Below are 16689 nucleotides of genomic sequence, written 5' to 3' on the forward strand. Positions count from 1 at the left end.
TATATTTATTATTATATTTAATTATATTAATTATTATATTATTATTAATATAATAAATATAAGTATATAGATACAATATAATATATAATATATTATAAAATAATAATTACAATATCATATTATTAAAATAATTTTAATATTATAATAATATCATATTATTGGATAAAATAATAATATTAGAATTATTAATATATTTATGATATTATTTGTTACAATATTACTATTATATTATATTATATTATATTATAATATATTACGAGTCTGAATTTTAAATTGGAAAAATTTTAAATTTTAAATTTCATTAAGAGTATTATGGGTATTATGAAAGTTTCATTAATTGTATTAGGATGATTCATGCACAATCTAAAAGGTAAAGTTGTCTTTAGGCTGCTTCTAATTTTGACTGTAGATTCTTTAAAAATTCTTTAAAAAGCATTTTTAAGAAGATTTACCAAACACTAAAATCAGCTTCTACTACAAGCAAAAGCTGATTTTGGGATGGAAAAGCAATATCAAACTAAACCATTGTCATTTGTGTTTTAAGGTTTGCTGTCGTTTTCTATTAGATCACATATTTGGTAAAAACAATTTAAAAAATAACATATTTAATAATATTAATATTATTTTTATTTATACTTGAAATTTACTTTTTAGTCATAATCTTTAAGCTTTAAAAATTATAAAAATGAACTTTTAATTTTAAAATAATTTGAAAATGTCAAAGTTGTAATAATTACCCCTAAAAATGCTCTAATAATAAAATAAAAATGTATGCATATCAACCAATATCAATCAAAAATTAAAATTTAGCATATGATATACTTAGTAAAAAATTTACAACTAAGTATTGCATATATCAAATTTAGCATAAAAATAATCTTGCATTAGATACTAGTTTAGCATTGTGAGAATTTGATGTCGTTTATAGGTGAATCGTGTCGTTTAGAATCAAAAGTGAGTTGTCGCTCATAATTCGAAAATTTAGCGGCCCCTGTGAATAATATCAATCAAATTATGTAAATTATACTTCATAGAAGTTAAAAATTGCTCCTTAACTTTCCAGGGGAAAAAAGGCGCTCTAACAGACACGAGTCACATGACTCTAAAAAATTCTTAAGAGTATTTCCCCATAAAAAATCAATAATATTATTCCTAAACAAACACTAATATATAATCGAAAAATGGTTTTTTTTTTTTTTTTTTGAGAAAAACGTAATTGACTTTAGTTAAATTTATTAAAACTGTTATTTATATATAAAAATATTATTCATATATCGACACTTGCAACAGCATACGTAATTTTCATACATTGGAACCGCCTGCATAATGATACAGCATCCACATTTTAAATGGATCTCCCAAGAACAGGCGAGAAACTTATTCGAGGAAAAAAAAAAAAGAAGAATATAAGATATATAAGAGAAACAAGGTGGGCAAAGACGCTGATAGCTTACAGACGTTGACTTATTTACATGGGATATAAAAGATTGATTTATCTCTGTTAATAATCATAATCTTGCGTTCCTTTTCTCATCATAGCCACAAACTCCTCGTAATTGATCCTTCCGTCCTACATAAGAGGTCACAAAATAAAAATTAGGACAATTACTTTATATCTTAAAAAAGTGGTAAGCGTTGAAGAGAAATAATTACTTTATCAGTATCTACGTCGTTAATGATCTCATCTATAGTGGCTTCGTCCCCCATACCATGTTGAGTCATAGCTTGTCTTAGCTCCTCCCTTGTGATAAACCTGGTAAAAAAAAAAACAAAATAAAACAAAGACAACTAAAAAAATGTAACTAAAAAAATGATTCTGATTCGCTTGAAAACACACTAATGACTAACCCGCTGCCATCCTTGTCGAAGTATTGGAATGCCTTGAACAAGTTTTCGTCTCTCTCAAGCCTATGGCGATGCATGGTGGCAGTAATGAATTCAATATAATCGATAGACCCATTATGATCAACGTCGGCCTGAGAGGAGGAAAGAAAGAAATTTAGGTAATATTTACTTGTTTTTGTTTATTTTTCTTCAGATTTGTAAACAAAAGACCCATCTCTTTGGAAAATAGAATGCAAAAAAGGATAAATATGAAGTGTTAGTTTATCTTGTTATGATGAGAGTGATTTTGTAGTAATAGTAGTATTAGTACTCACAGCTTCCATCAGCTGCCGTATTTCTGCTTCAGAGAGTTTGGATCCAAGCTTGGACAACCCAGTTTTCAGTTCTTCAAATGTGATTGTGCCACTTCCATCTGTGTCCATGTTGTTGAACATTTGCTTCAACCCATGGATTTCTTCTTCTGAAAGGTTCTCTGCCATTACCTTATAGCAAATTCAAATTTTAGGGCATGTTTGCTAAATTATAATGCACGTGTTTACTTCCCTACAAGAAAGTGAAATTGGAAATAATCGAATTGTCTTTCCTGTTTTAGTATTTACTTTAAAATAATAGGAATCTTGTATTACTAACATGTTCTTGTGATATAATTATTGACTAAAAATTAGTCAGGGGTGTACAAATGTAATATTATGGTTTATTTCTTTTCTCTTTTAGGAAATATTCTAGTTTATTTCCTTTCAATGGAAACAAACTTTTGAGGTAGGTTGGGGGATTGGAGTTCCTTTTTTCATTCTCCCTTATCATGTAGGCAGCACCAAATTAGCATTCTTGAGTTTGGAAGTAAATAATTGAATGGATGAGAAAATAAAGAACTCTTCTGTTTCCCCTTTCCAGGACAAGTACTAAGGTTTGGAAACAAAACCAAAAGGAAAAACGAAAGCCAAAAAGAGCAAAATAGTAAAAAGTAATGGAAAAATACTCATACCTTGAGAGCAAGTTTCTTCATTTTGTTCATTGCCCTGAACTGTCTTATCCTACTTAGAACAGCACTGTCAATAGGCTTATCTGATACTTCTTCTTTCAGCCATGGATGCTCTGGTCAAAATACATAATGCAAAAGAAATTAACAGACAACGAATTATGTATAAAACCAATTCATTTCAAGGGTGAATCCTAGATTTGTTGTATTGAATACTTGGATCTGGTATGATGACACAACCCCAGTTTGGTATAGAAAAAATATCTCGCGATGCTCGGTGAAGGATTTGAAGATCAGTTCTGGATAAAGCTACCTGAAAACTATTCTTTTGGAAAAGAAATAGAAACTGATGCAAATAATTTGGACAAACAACTATGAACTTACCAAGGGCTTCCGCAGCTGTAATCCTCTTCTTAGGGTCCACAGTCAACATTTTCTTGATGAGATCCTTGGCAGGAGCAGATATGGAAGGCCATGGAGCGCTTTGCAAGTCAAGCTTGGCTAGTAAAACAGCTTCGAATATCGCATTCTCCGTTTCTAACACAATTGTTTATCCACACATCACTACCATGTAATAACATCAAAAATAATGCCAAGACACATGATATATAGGTAAGCAAAATTGATAGCCCAACCAAATGAAGTCTGAAGCATGCACCAAGATGTTGCAGCTCCATAACAATCTAAATACATTTCTGTTCGACAAAATGCTAAAGGCATAACTTCTAACCCGGTTAATCCACAGTAGTTTATGCTTGCATTACTCTATAAAGCAACAATACTTAAATGTCAGAAAAATATTTATAAAACACTTATCACTAGGACAAACATGTGTAAACTAATTAAGAAGATAGGGAAGAGAAAACTACCGCCCCAGAATGGAGGCACACCACTGAGAAGTATGTATAAAATGACTCCAGCACTCCACACATCCATCTCCTTTCCATAATTCCTCCGCAACACTTCTGGGGCCACATAATAGGCACTTCCCACAATGTCCCTGTACACTTTTCCTGGAGAATTGAATACGAGGAATTTGCCTCAATAATCATGTGAAGCAATTGAGTCCCACATATAATAACTAATATTTCAAGAGCATCTTTTTTACATAATTGATCAGAAACAAATGCCTTGCATTTCTAGTAAAATACTTGAATTGCCTATTACTGAAATATTGTTTAACAAAGAGCCAATGGCTATTTATGTGGAGAATAATATATTTAAACTCTTACTGCCAAATTAGATACTTTAAGCGTAGCTACAAAGTTAGTTTACAATTCCTGTTATTTAGCTGTTTTTTCTTTTTAACTAAAATCAATTGAATATTACACTATCAAATTTTTGGAACTAGTTAATCAAATTTTGTAGGAGCCAAGTTGAGTTCCTCTAGAAGTAAAGAAAATATACACATCTTGGAAAATGGAAGCTTATACTCTCTGACCACGTTGAGTCGAAATGTGGAATAATTAGCAAGTTCTAACGACACAGATACACTCAGGTACAGAACAGAGGACCATTTTGTGCTCAATAGCTTGTAGCAAAATCATGATGTTTGTAAGATCATTTACCATAAGTGGATGGTTTTGTGTGTTCTTTTCGGTATGTTTTATCAATTATATATAGATATATATCCCGTGCCATTGTGGTCCTGGCAAATCTTCTATTATCGTGGCCCAGGCGAACTTTCAGAGGGTACTTAGGTGCGTCCATTCTATTAACTAAAAACGTGTTTACTGGGACTTTAGTGGTGTTACTGTCATGACGTGATGGGCCAAATTATAGGCCTTTTTTTTCATTCTGTCTTCTTATCAAAAATCGTTGACTTGGTTGACCAGTCATTTTCGTCATTGACTCAGGTCGACTTTTAACTTGACCCCATAGCGGTATCTCCATCAATAAGAACCAATGTATACTTAAATTATAGTTCGTGTTTGAAATTCAAGTTTTTTATTACGGAAAATTACGGCAGCAGAATTAATGATTTAATTTTAAGTATAAAAAACCAACGGGCCCTAAATCTTTAATACTGATGATAGGTACATAGCTATCCTCTAGATAATTGATAAACAAAGTCCCTTTCAATCTCATACTAATCGCATATAATTTTAAACTATCTTCGCAATCTATCAATAAGAACCCAACTTTACTAAGAACTAACATGCGATTATCCTCGTTAAATTCTATGATTAAAACTGCCAAACAAATGAGATTAATGGATTAATCGACTCAAAAAATTCAAGAACCAAACTCTCACACCCCTAAAAAAACAATTAACAATACTAATAACTAATATTAAGAAAAAAAAAAAAAAACACACACACAGATCAGAGAGAGAGAGAGAGAAGAAGAAGAGTACTGACCTTGCTCAATGAAGACAGAGAGGCCAAAATCGGTGGCTTTGAGAGGCGAATCCTCATCTTTGCTGACAAGCAAGAAATTCTCAGGCTTCAAGTCCCTATGCATTACACCCATGAAATGACAAACATGAACAACATTAACAATCTGTCTGAAAATCCTAGCCGCTTCACGCTCAGAATAGTATACTTTGGCTATAATCCGGTCAAAAAGCTCGCCTCCGGAGCACAACTCCATGACCAAATGCAGATTCTGCCTGTCCTCGTAAGCCCCTCTGAATTCCACAATATTCGGCTGGCCCGTCAAGTGCTGCAAAATGCTCACTTCTCTCCTAACGTCTTGGATGTCCTTCTCCGTCGCCAGCTTTCCTCTGGCGATGGATTTGCAGGCGTATTTTCTTCCCGTCGCCTTTTCCGTGCAGAGATAGGTGATCCCAAACTGACCTCTCCCCAGCTCCTTTTCGATGTCGTAAATCAACTTTATGTCGACGTAGGGCTTGCGCAAGATGGGACCTATCCCAGTCGACTGAGAAGTCGACGAGGATGAAATAGATGAAGGTAACTTCGGTTTGGACGAAGAAGCTGTTGGGTTCCATGGCTCTTGGGGCTTCTTCTTGGGGATTTGTTGGTAGTTGTTGGTACGAGGGGAGTTTTCGGAGGATGATAGGATTGGGATGTCGTGTGATTTCGACCATTTCGAGAAGCAGAGACCCATTTTGGAACTACTTTCAAAGAAGATGATGGAATGATAATTGTGATTATCTGTGGGTTCTTTTTTCAGGTGGAAGAGCTGTTGTTTTGGATTTGGGTTTGTGTGGGGTTTCTTTTGGAGGGGTTGGTAGTAATATTATAGGGGGAGAAACTAGAAAGTATTGCTTTATTTTGTGCTTTGCTTTTCCCATTGGATGGTCCTGAGCATCATTCTTTTTCTCTTTAGGATTTAAAGGCCTTTGTTTCCTATGTGACCGTTTCGTTTTGTCTGATTTATTCGCCATACAAACAGTCCAATAGGCCGACGACATGAAATAGGGCTGAAGTCAGAGATAACGGACCAATATTCCACCCTTTGTACTAAAGGCCACGACATGGCCCAAAACATTCGGAACATGTCAATAAATAACACTACTGAGCAAAAAACAATGCCCATAATTTCTATTTAGGTTTCTATAAAATCACAAGTGAATCGCGTCATAATTAAAATTTAAATATGAGATACCAAACAAAATTTAATAAAAATTACCAATCAGAATTACATCCATACATACACTAATGTAATAGCAAATGACCACCAAATAGAAGCATATCTGACGTTAATTACGAATAAAAACTGAATCCACTAGTAAAATAAATGAGACACAAAAATAAACACAAGTATGCAAAATCTAATAAAAAAATACTTACTTGACACATTAATAATTAAGCGCGATAAAAACTTATTTGACAAATTCATATAATCGATAGTTAAAGCCAGTTGACCAAAAAAGAATAAAGTATTTAATTGTATTTTGATATAATTGTTCGTCTCTATAAGGTGATATATAGGTCATGGGTTATGTTTTGATGGGACATGACAAATGGAATGGGCCCACTCACTTATAGCCAAAATTGGTTTTGAACTTACTCAAGGGTTTCAAAATTAGAAAATGCAGCATATAGCATATTTTGAAACCATATTAGAAGTTTATAACTTATTTTTTAAAAATGTTAAATTTATAGCATTCTTAGAATCAGATAGTATTTTAAGTATTTGTTTTTCTGAATTTACCCCTCCACCCTTTCCATTCCTTTTTCTTTCTTTTTTTTTTTGGCCGTTTTTTTGGTCCTTCTCTTTCCATACTCTTTATGTACTTCTCTCTCCATACTATTACCAAGTAAATCCATCATTTACAGTAAATGACGTATTTATTTGATAAATGCATCATTTACCAACCAATACATATTTCAATTTAACGCTTATATTTATATGGTAAATGTTATATTTACCTGGTAAAACTTTTATTTAGCAGACTAACCCAATCTATGTATTTTAGTAAATAATAGATTTATCAGGTAAATCATCAATTTACCATAAATTAACTTATGATTACAACATTAAAGCCTCTGTTTGGCTACTAAACCCCTCAATTTTTAAAAAATTACAATTTAATTTAAATTTTAAAAAAATTTGCCTATACACCCCTGGTAAATGAAGGATTTACCAGGTAAATTCATTATTTACGGTAAATGACGAATTTACTCGATAAATGCATCATTTACCAATCAATAAGTATTCTAATTTTACGCTTATTTTTATATGATATTTATTCTATTTACGTGATAAATCTCTCATTTACGGACAAACTTAATTCGTGTATTTTAGTAATTAATAGATTTAATATGTAAATCATAAATTTACCATAAATTAACTTACTACTTAAAACATTAAAGCCTTTGTTTGACTATTAAATCCACAATTTACCACGTAAATCCTTCATTTACATTTTATCTAATTAAATAGAATTTATTAGTTGGTAACAAGGTAAATTTTACATTTACCACATCACATAGCAAAACTAACTTCTTTCTTGCTCTTCTTCAATCGTCGTCGCTTCACAGCCGATACTGCAACCGCTGCCCTTGTTTCTTCTCACCAACATCATTCCATGAAGTAAAATAGGTAAAAACACAAGAGTTTCAAAAATAAAATTAATAACATATTTTTAAACTGATTTTTAGATTTCCAACTATAGCCCCACGTAATTGTCTTATTTGTGAACGAAATAGGTTCATTGTCCTCACCGTGCTAGCAAGGGGTTGCCGTTACCAACTGTCACCAACGTCGTGACTAGTTTCCAGGTCAGTCACGAGCACAAAAGCTCCCTCTGGCCTTGTGTTTGCTATCGAACTCCACCGAAGAAGAAGGTGGCTGGTGCAGATCTCATATCTCGTTAGGCCAGAGAAGATAAAGTCGATCTGCAATGGAGATCAATAACGACTTCACTATTGTCCTCAATCTGCAACAGAGTTTCGATAAGGGGATTTCTGACGGGAATAGAGAAACTGATGGCGAGAGAGGTCGACGATCACTAGCAGTCATTGCGCTGGAGGCATCACCTCAGATGCCACAACAGAGATACTTCCCATGCTCCAAGAAACTCCTCTTTGACCAAAGATACCTCATATGCTCCGAGAAACTCCCATGTGTCCGAAGGTTCTTCACGTGCTCTATCGAGATTGAATATGTCAAGTGCTCCAACTTCGGCTATTTAGCCAAAACCAGAAGGTAGCATTCTGGAGCTGGTCTTGCGTGTGTTAAGAGCTCCGGAAATAGAAACGTCTCCGGAGAACCAAATTCAGTCAAACATTCTATGATCTCCAGACCTGGGAAAGGTCCAATGTCAGCAAGAATTATGCATTCCGTCTCTAAACATACCCATTTTCGGCCCATTTGTTCGTCGGAGAGGAAAGCCACCTGATGCAGGTGTTCCAGAGGAAAAATGGTTCGTACAAGCCTCTGGCAAGACATGATTGTACGGCTCCGGAGAAACCGCCAAAATTTCCTAATCTCCTCCTATAAATACCCCTTTCACCAACACTTCATAACAACACTCAGACTATTCTTATACTTGACCATCTGAGAAGATCTCTTCCTTACCAAAACTCTGAGTGATTTTCTTCTGAGAGTTCAACTCTTAAGTTCTTCGAGCTTGTGCTTTCGGGCTTGAAGACCTTCGAGCGAGTTCTGAAACTCTATCCATATCTTAGTTTTCATCCCAAAAAACCTTCAAACACTTCATTTGATCCATCCAAACTCGTCTACAAGCTATATATGAAGTTTTTGAGATTTCTCCGGAAGTCTGAAAATCTGCCTCCGTGGCCAGACTCCGTCGCTCAAGAGCACACTTCCGGAAAGTTGTAAAACTTCATCTGTTGACATCTACTCTCGGAGCAACCTGTGTTCCTCTGAAGTGGACTTTGCCTTCTCTGTTGAAAGTCCGTAAAACTTACTCACGGAACTACCTGCATTCCTCCGGAGTGAGAATTCACCAACTCTCCCAAATAGCCTTATCCATACCAATCGAGTTATAAATCTGCTCCGGAGGCAACTTGCGCTTGTTCTCGGAGCACTCCTATAAATAGCTTTAACCACACCTTACGAGTCATATTCTCGCTCCAGAGGCAACCCGCGCTCGTCCGCGGAGCACTTTTCTAAATAAGCTTTATCCACACTCTCCGAGTCAAATCTCCATCAATCGTTCTTTTACTCCTCCCACCATACTTTGTCCATGCGATTTCCATGATTGAATCTGAAGCCCTCCCATGTGCGTAAGTTGGCGTCTTGGTAAGGTGGCGACAAAGTGGGCCCTAGAATCCATTTTTTCGGCTTACTTTAGGCTAGCCAATCCCCTATCTTCGTTGGAGGTCCTACCGTACAAGCCCCTCTGTAAACGCTATGTGTTTCGTCTACATTAGCACCGATACTACTGAATCGGATACTTGAACATGTATACCCTTAACACGTCGTACTCACCGAATCTACCAGACCTCAACACTGATCCTTTTAAATATTTATGCTATTAATTTTATTTCATTTTATTTTACTTTTCTAAATAAATTTCCCTGTTTGTCCCCCACCCAAGAAGTTGACCGCCTACCAAAGGACAAAGGATTTTGCCCGCCCTGTGGTTAGGACAAGCCACTCCACCTTATGGATCTGTCTCTGGCGGCCTTCTAAACCTCGCACGGAGTAAAATTCAAAGTTCCCAGAAATAGGCAAGCCACTGGCCGAAGTCAAGTGTTGTCCAAGAGACAGTAGGTCGACATTGCTTTGCTAAGCCAAATAATTCCTAGAGATTTTCAATCATTGGGAAGCAGCTTCATTAGCTGAATTTGGTTTTTTTGGCCCCCATTCCACACTTCTTTTAGAGTCTTTGAGCCTCACCACAAAAGATCATCAAGAACCCCAAACTGAGAAGGAATTAAGTGGAGCGTCTGTCAGAACATAAAGGCATGCCCTCCAGAGCCAGTCAGCTGTTTGATTTATTTATGATCCGTTCTTTGATTTCCAGTGGCTCTTTTCTCTAGGTTGTTTTCGTCTTCCTCAGGTCACGTTTAGAGTGATGGTTGTATCAAACAAATGGGGTCCTAGGAGATATTTCCGAGTTTCTTTAAGCCCAACCGTCCATATTGTTGGAGACAGAGACGGCGTAACATTCATCCTTGTCGAGTCTGCAGCGTTTTTGAATAGATCGACAACACCATCAGCCCTTAAGGGGTTGCCATGTTCGCTACCTTAACTATGCCATATCTGTCAAATTTACGATCCCAGCAACATGTAAATTTATAATTGATCAAAATTAACGACAATAATTACGGATAAAAGTACACAATGAAAACATCCGGTGAATAAAATTAACTTCTTTTTAAAAAAAAAAAATCCCATAACTCAAATTAGTTCCAAAAAAATTATTGCTTATGAAACGATAACCAGATTAATTATTACAGAATTAACAAAACAAATAAAATCTCCAACAACATTCAAACCTTTTTTTACCATTCATTTTAAATATTACAAGAAAAAATAGAGAAGCCAAAGTTCGTATTGCATCATTGGCAAAAGCGAAATAAGAAACACAGTTTCAAGCCACTCAGTTCTCAAAGCTCTCCTTTTCCTTTTCCTCCCAAGTAATGCTAGTTATCACCTGGTTGTTCTCTACTAACTCTGCATTTCCATATGTGAGAAGACAGAAAACCAAGCATGAAGCACGGTCCAGAACTGTGTGCTTTTTGATAGACGCCAAAAAAAAAAAAAAAAAAAAAAAATAGAGAGCAAAGTTACAATGATATTTTGTGGATCCACCACCTCACTTGCAAATATTCGAGTTTTGTATCCAACACCCGAATTGGACCTACTCTCTCTCTCCTGGTTAAGGAGAGGAGGCTGAAACATATATAGTAATACGACAATTCAATTTCCTAAGACTTTTTTAAACAACTTTATTGTATTTTTGTTTCAACTTACAAAGAAAAATGAACCAAGGGCGAGAGCTTAAAAGAAAGGATTCGACACATGGAGCTTCCTGATTATCACCTGCCAAGGTAATCTTAATAGATTAAGTCCCAAAAGTTTTAGGAAAACATTCCAATATACAAACACGATCCACCAAAAAACACAAACTAATGAACTAAAACTTAACCGAAAAAAAAAAAGATTCTAGATAATTAATTACCTTTTCTATGGCAACACAATTAGCACCAATTTTCTCATAAGCAAATCCCTCAAATTACCAATCTTTCTAGGCTTTCACACATTTTGGGTGCACCTCATAGCCACACTCAAGACAAAGGTAAGCCCAAGCGGACCCTTGTTCATCACAGTCACAACATATAAAAGGTCCGCCCCCATTGCCGTCCGATACTAAATTGAGTTCGTGGCGATGACCAGAATGGTACACGGACCGCGGAAGGCTCTTTGCTTCTTCCTCCAATTGCTTCTCCAACATATCGATCCTTGCCTCGGTGAAAGGGTAGGCATTTTCTTGGTACAAGTTTATGAGGTTTCGGCCATTTCTTGTAATGGTCTTGCCATCGGGGCCTAAAATTACCAAAGAGGGAATGCCCTTGACGTCAAAATGCTTGACGAGGTTTTTGATGTTTGGATCTCCAAAGGGCAATGCCAGCCACGGCATGGAACCGAAGTAGAAGTCGAAGGATGTTTGGTCGTGGTCGCTTGATACAAACACTATCTCAAAGTCCTCATCATCGTGGCCATTATTACCTTGTTTGTCTGCTATCATTTGCTTAATCTTGTGGTAGTTCGACATCAACTTGGTAATGAACTTGACGCATGGGATGCCCCATTCGGCCGAGAAGAAGAGCCCAATTGTTTTGCCAACTAAGGAAGCAACATGCACCTGCAAAATAGAGAAGGGCACGCGTCTTTCACGTACGGTCCATTACTAAAGGAGCTTTCTAGGATAGGGTTCTCTATTGATAGTGCATGTTTATCAACATTAGATGTGTTAAAAAAACACATCAATCAAATTTAAAAAAATATATATATATATATGTCAAACTGACGAAATTTGATACATATGTGACGAAGTTTGATAAGTAACTTTTCATTCCTCCCTCTCAATTAATGGAACCAAAAACCTTTTAAGCCATGTTTTTGGAATGTTGGACCTAATACCTACACATTTTATGTGAAGGTAACGCTTTGGGCACACATAGGGTCATTCTAGACAATAATTCTTCTATTTACTAAATATAAATAGCCTCAATGGAATGAATATTTATTAATTTTCCATTGTGTTGAAATTAACACGGAAAAGAAGAGTGTTAGTCCTGGAATCAAAATTGAGCTGCCTCAATTGAGATATTAAAAAAAAAAATTAGTTAATACTATTGAAAAACTAATTTGGACATACCTGTTTAGGCCTGGGGTGACCCAAAAGATAGTCTCTATGTTGGCTCGTTAATAAATTGGTTAAGTTCTGGTTCTCATGCCTCTCTCTGTCTTCCCTTTGCAATTCCTCCAACCTTTCTTTAGTAAAAGGGAAGACTTGGACCCCGTAGCGATAAACGAGTTCAACCCCGTCAAACAACGTTGCCTCGTCCTTATTATCATTAGGTTGTAAAACAACTAAGCAAGGAATACCTTCTATATCGAACTTTCTGTTCAAGGCTTTCTTTGTCTCCAAATCTGAAAATGGAATGGCCAGCCACGGCATGCACGCGTGGTAGTAGGTGTTGAAGGCTGCAATGTCTTCATCGGATGATACGTACACAATCTCAAAATTCGAACCACTTTGCTTCAGCTGCTCGTAGATTTCTACTAGCACTTGGTTGAAGTTCCGGCACGGTGGGTACCAGTTGGCTGAGAAGTATAGGCCTACTACCTTCCCATTAAGATCAGAAATTTTCACCTTCCAAAAACATAATTAATTAAAGTGAGATTCATATTTAGGAAGATGGAAATAATATTGTTGCAATTTATATTGATAACGAGATCACGTTTAATTTAGTTACTTGGTTAGCTTAATATCAATTTTAGCTAACTAACTAAGGGTAAGTTATTCATAGAAAGAAAATTACTATTTTGCAAGTATTAATAATGATATCGTGTTTTTCATGTTTTTTTTAAAGTAAATTGAGAAGAGAATAATTCAAGCATGTAATCAGCATGAGTTGAGAACAATCGTCCATTTTAGCATATTTTCTAGGTAACAACTTTTAGCTTAGGTAGCTAAGTAAGGGGTAATAGAATCAGATTACTCAATAGCTAGCACAAAGGAGTCATAAGTGAAATTAAAAGTTAAGCATGCAATTTAAAACATCCTGAGGTCAATGCTTTTTTTCTTCTAGACTAGAAAAATGTGGATTTCAAAGCACAAATTTGGAGTTTGGAAACTTTGCAGAAACCAACCAAATATACCACTTCATCCTTAAAATACAAAGGGAAAAGGAAAAGCAACGGACCACTTCGTTACCCATATAGACATTGTCTTTTTATTTTTCTGTAGAAAAACTACAAGTGATAAGTTAAATGCCACGTTCATGAGGAAGAAAATGATAGATCTAGTTAAGCGAAAAGGAAAATGGACGGTTGGAGTAATGCCACTAGAGCCAGGAAAAAAACCAATGCATGCGGTTGGAAATGGTGAAGATTGATTCCTATCCAAAAATGTCAAAACCATGAGATAAAAGAAAATTTATATATATATATATATATATATATATATATATTGACAATGATGTGCTACCAAATTACTATTTTACAGGTGTAACCGGGCCACGTGCTGCAATCGTAGCGTTATTGAGACGCTAAAATGGACGTACAATTACATGACACCTGTCCTTTCGGCTTGGCTGTCAATGGCCATAACAGCCAGAGGGTAACCCCATATTGATTACGACACCTATTTTGGCATGTGTACCTCGTGACAACTAGAATCCAAGTCATGAACAAACCATCTACAAATTAGCACCCCAAACCCAAACTATGAACAGGCCAAAAAAAAACAAACAAAAACACAAAGGGGTGGAACGAGGAGGAAAAGAACATTGAAGATTAGTTAATGAGATTTTGCTTAGTGAATAGGATCCTTTAGTTTCTTATAGCTTTTACATATTAACCATGACCGGGGAATATTGAGCCACAGCTAGATTGCAATATTTTTGCATGCAACGTCATAAAGTAGAACGATGAAGTTTCCAGATCCAAACAGTTAACAGTGCCTCATTATAGTATTTCTTCTCCGATAGAATTTTGATCAAGAAAGCATCAAGTTATTGATCAAAAGCCAAAAACTGAAAACAGTTTAAACTTCACAACCCCATATAAACAATCAACAAACAGAGAAAAAAAGAGAGTACTAAAATCTGTTTTAATGGCTATAAGTAAGAATAAGTTGTTTGGTTTGAGGGTTCAAACCACCTTATTTGAATTAGAATTTAAATTTTTTGAGAGAAAATACTATAATTAAAACTTTTTAAAGTTAAATTTTTCCTAAGAGAAAACGAGGAATAAAAATTAGTATGGTTTGAACTCTAAAAAAATAAAAAATAAAATAAAAAAAATAAAAAGTGAAGGCGCAACAGAAGTCACCAACAAAACATTAAAAAGAAAAAAAAAAATCAGTACCTATGTATTTCAGCTAGGAAAACAGCATGCAGTCTCAGCATCCAATTCCATGCACAAATTAAGGAATGAAATTTACTGTCTAATTGCTAGGCTTTGCACATGAATTTTTTCATTTACTTTGACACATAAAATATAACATTTATAATACACCCCTACCTCTAGATACAATAATTTTTATTTGCTACCTCTCAGAAAAGAAAACCAATAATTTACCAGGCGGTTTAGCTAAACACAATAGCCAAAAATCAGTTTCCTCAAAAGAAGAAAAAAAAAAAAAAAAAGAGTCAAATTCAGTAAATAAATTTGTACAGTAGTTCGAACTAGACGATACAAAAATACTACCAATCGTATAACCAACCATTCCCAACAAATTGAAAATAGTTAACAGAATACGAATGACAATACTTGTCCGTTGTATATTATCAATAAAATCTACCAGCTGACTGTCAAATAGTACTTAAGTTCAAAAGAACTCACAAGGGTTAGTAGATATTAATAGTACTTTTACATTCCAGTAATATTTTTTTTTCCCCTTCAGAACATCTAGTGTCATAAAAGGAACTATATATATCACTCTTCAATCCATTAATCCAATATTCTAAAAAAAAACAAATATAGGAGACTGATTTATCCGAAACTCGATCGACTAAAAAATATGTATATAAACATATTAATTAATTATATGTATCCAATATTGTCGGCAACAAAATTAATATATCGTGGAAAGTATTTGAGAAGAAACACTATCACGTTTTTCTTTTTTCACGTTCTTTTTATTATTATGTTCATGTATTTTCTTTCTTGTGTCGGAAACCCTCTCTCTCTCTCTCTCTCTCTCTCTCTCTCTCTCTCTCTCTCTCTCTCTCTCTCTCTCTCTCTCTCTCTCTCTCTCTCTCTCTCTCTCTCTCTGAGCGTAAACATGATTTCCTCTCAGAACTCTCCAGTCCCCCTTCCATAACTTTCAAAATTTTTAAAACAAGATATATTCACGAAAAAAATTAGGTAACAGAAAAATTAGGCCATTGATGGGGACCATATACTTCCTCTTTTAATTATGTCACCCCAGATCAATTTCAAGTATAGAACAAAAAAGCAAAAACATGTGTCTACTTTTTTTTCCTTCGAAATTGATGAAGATGAATCAATATTGATCATACTAAAACACCATGAAACACACACACACACACACACACAAAAAAAAAGCTTTACAAGTCCATTTACCTGACGGACGTCACAAAACTGATCTACATAGCTTCACAAAAATACCATGAGAGAGAATAAAAGACTTAAGAGAGAGAGAGAGAGAGAGGAGAAAAATAAAATAAGAAAGGAGAATAATCGTAGAACCTGATTTCCCTTTGGAGAAAGAAGATAATCACGATCTTTGGACGCCAAGAGAGATGAAAACTTGGAGTAGTTCTGATCAGAGTCGTCGTTTACTAATAAATCAGCTTGAACATCATCGTCCTTCAAGCCTATAATCGTCTCTGTCCTCATCTCTCTCTCTCTCTCTCTCTCTCTCTCTCTAAAAATGAAAAAAAGCACACGAGTCTCTCCTATATCTATCTCCCGAAGCTTATATTCTTCAGCGCCATATTCTCTCTTTCTACATCATTACATCCTATGCTAACCCTCCATTCATAGATCACACATCAACACCCCACACGTAGCAGTGGCATTCACTTTCGATGGAGACGCCAATCCCCTAGTACTCAATCCCACGGAAACTAACAAAGAAAAACAAATCACAGCCTTTCCAATCATAATTTCGCGCACAGCATTGACCCAATACAAATTAGGTCAACATAATCAAACCGGTGGGCGACACGTGCAGTACATAAAAGAAAATGAGAAGGTCATACAAAATTTTAAAATTGATGACTTTG

At 35.2% G+C, this 16689-nt stretch overlaps 2 protein-coding genes across 3 annotated transcripts; both read right to left on the reverse strand.

The window, feature by feature from the left end:
- Positions 1-1274: 1274 nt before the first annotated feature.
- On the reverse strand, positions 1275-6072 carry LOC21397461 (calcium-dependent protein kinase 29). Its single transcript, XM_010101825.2, has 8 exons — positions 5185-6072; positions 3694-3837; positions 3209-3361; positions 2831-2940; positions 2160-2327; positions 1849-1976; positions 1654-1753; positions 1275-1570 (listed from the first exon to the last, which is right to left on the reverse strand). The coding sequence occupies exons 1-8, from the start codon at positions 5891-5893 to the stop codon at positions 1502-1504; spliced, it is 1581 nt and encodes a 526-aa protein (XP_010100127.1). The 5' UTR covers positions 5894-6072; the 3' UTR covers positions 1275-1501.
- A 4531-nt stretch (positions 6073-10603) lies between these two features.
- LOC21397462 (probable nucleoredoxin 2) lies at positions 10604-16458 on the reverse strand. 2 transcript variants are annotated; one of them, XM_024167990.1, is made up of 5 exons: positions 16151-16458; positions 12588-13085; positions 11388-12071; positions 11180-11248; positions 10604-10940 (listed from the first exon to the last, which is right to left on the reverse strand). In XM_024167990.1, the coding sequence occupies exons 1-3, from the start codon at positions 16298-16300 to the stop codon at positions 11454-11456; spliced, it is 1266 nt and encodes a 421-aa protein (XP_024023758.1). In that variant the 5' UTR covers positions 16301-16458; the 3' UTR covers positions 10604-10940; positions 11180-11248; positions 11388-11453. The 2 variants fall into 2 exon arrangements, with proteins under 2 accessions (XP_024023758.1, XP_024023757.1); XM_024167989.1 differs by having other exon boundaries at positions 10604-11248.
- Positions 16459-16689: the final 231 nt, after the last annotated feature.

Source organism: Morus notabilis, unplaced genomic scaffold (assembly GCF_000414095.1).
Source record: "Morus notabilis unplaced genomic scaffold, ASM41409v2 Scaffold396, whole genome shotgun sequence".
Classification (NCBI taxonomy): domain Eukaryota; kingdom Viridiplantae; phylum Streptophyta; class Magnoliopsida; order Rosales; family Moraceae; genus Morus; species Morus notabilis.

Coding starts and splice junctions, on each gene's coding strand:
- LOC21397461 (XM_010101825.2), bottom strand. CDS start 5,893: ATGGGTCTCTGCTTCTCGAAATGGTCGAAATCACACGACATCCCAATC. Junction 3,838..5,184: donor CTCTGTCTTCATTGAGCAAG/GTCAGTACTCTT, acceptor TCAATTCTCCAG/GAAAAGTGTACAGGGACATT. Junction 2,941..3,208: donor TACAGCTGCGGAAGCCCTTG/GTAAGTTCATAG, acceptor TATTTTGACCAG/AGCATCCATGGCTGAAAGAA.
- LOC21397462 (XM_024167990.1), bottom strand. CDS start 16,300: ATGAGGACAGAGACGATTATAGGCTTGAAGGACGATGATGTTCAAGCT. Junction 13,086..16,150: donor TTTCTCCAAAGGGAAATCAG/GTTCTACGATTA, acceptor TGTTTTTGGAAG/GTGAAAATTTCTGATCTTAA. Junction 12,072..12,587: donor GTCACCCCAGGCCTAAACAG/GTATGTCCAAAT, acceptor TCTATTTTGCAG/GTGCATGTTGCTTCCTTAGT.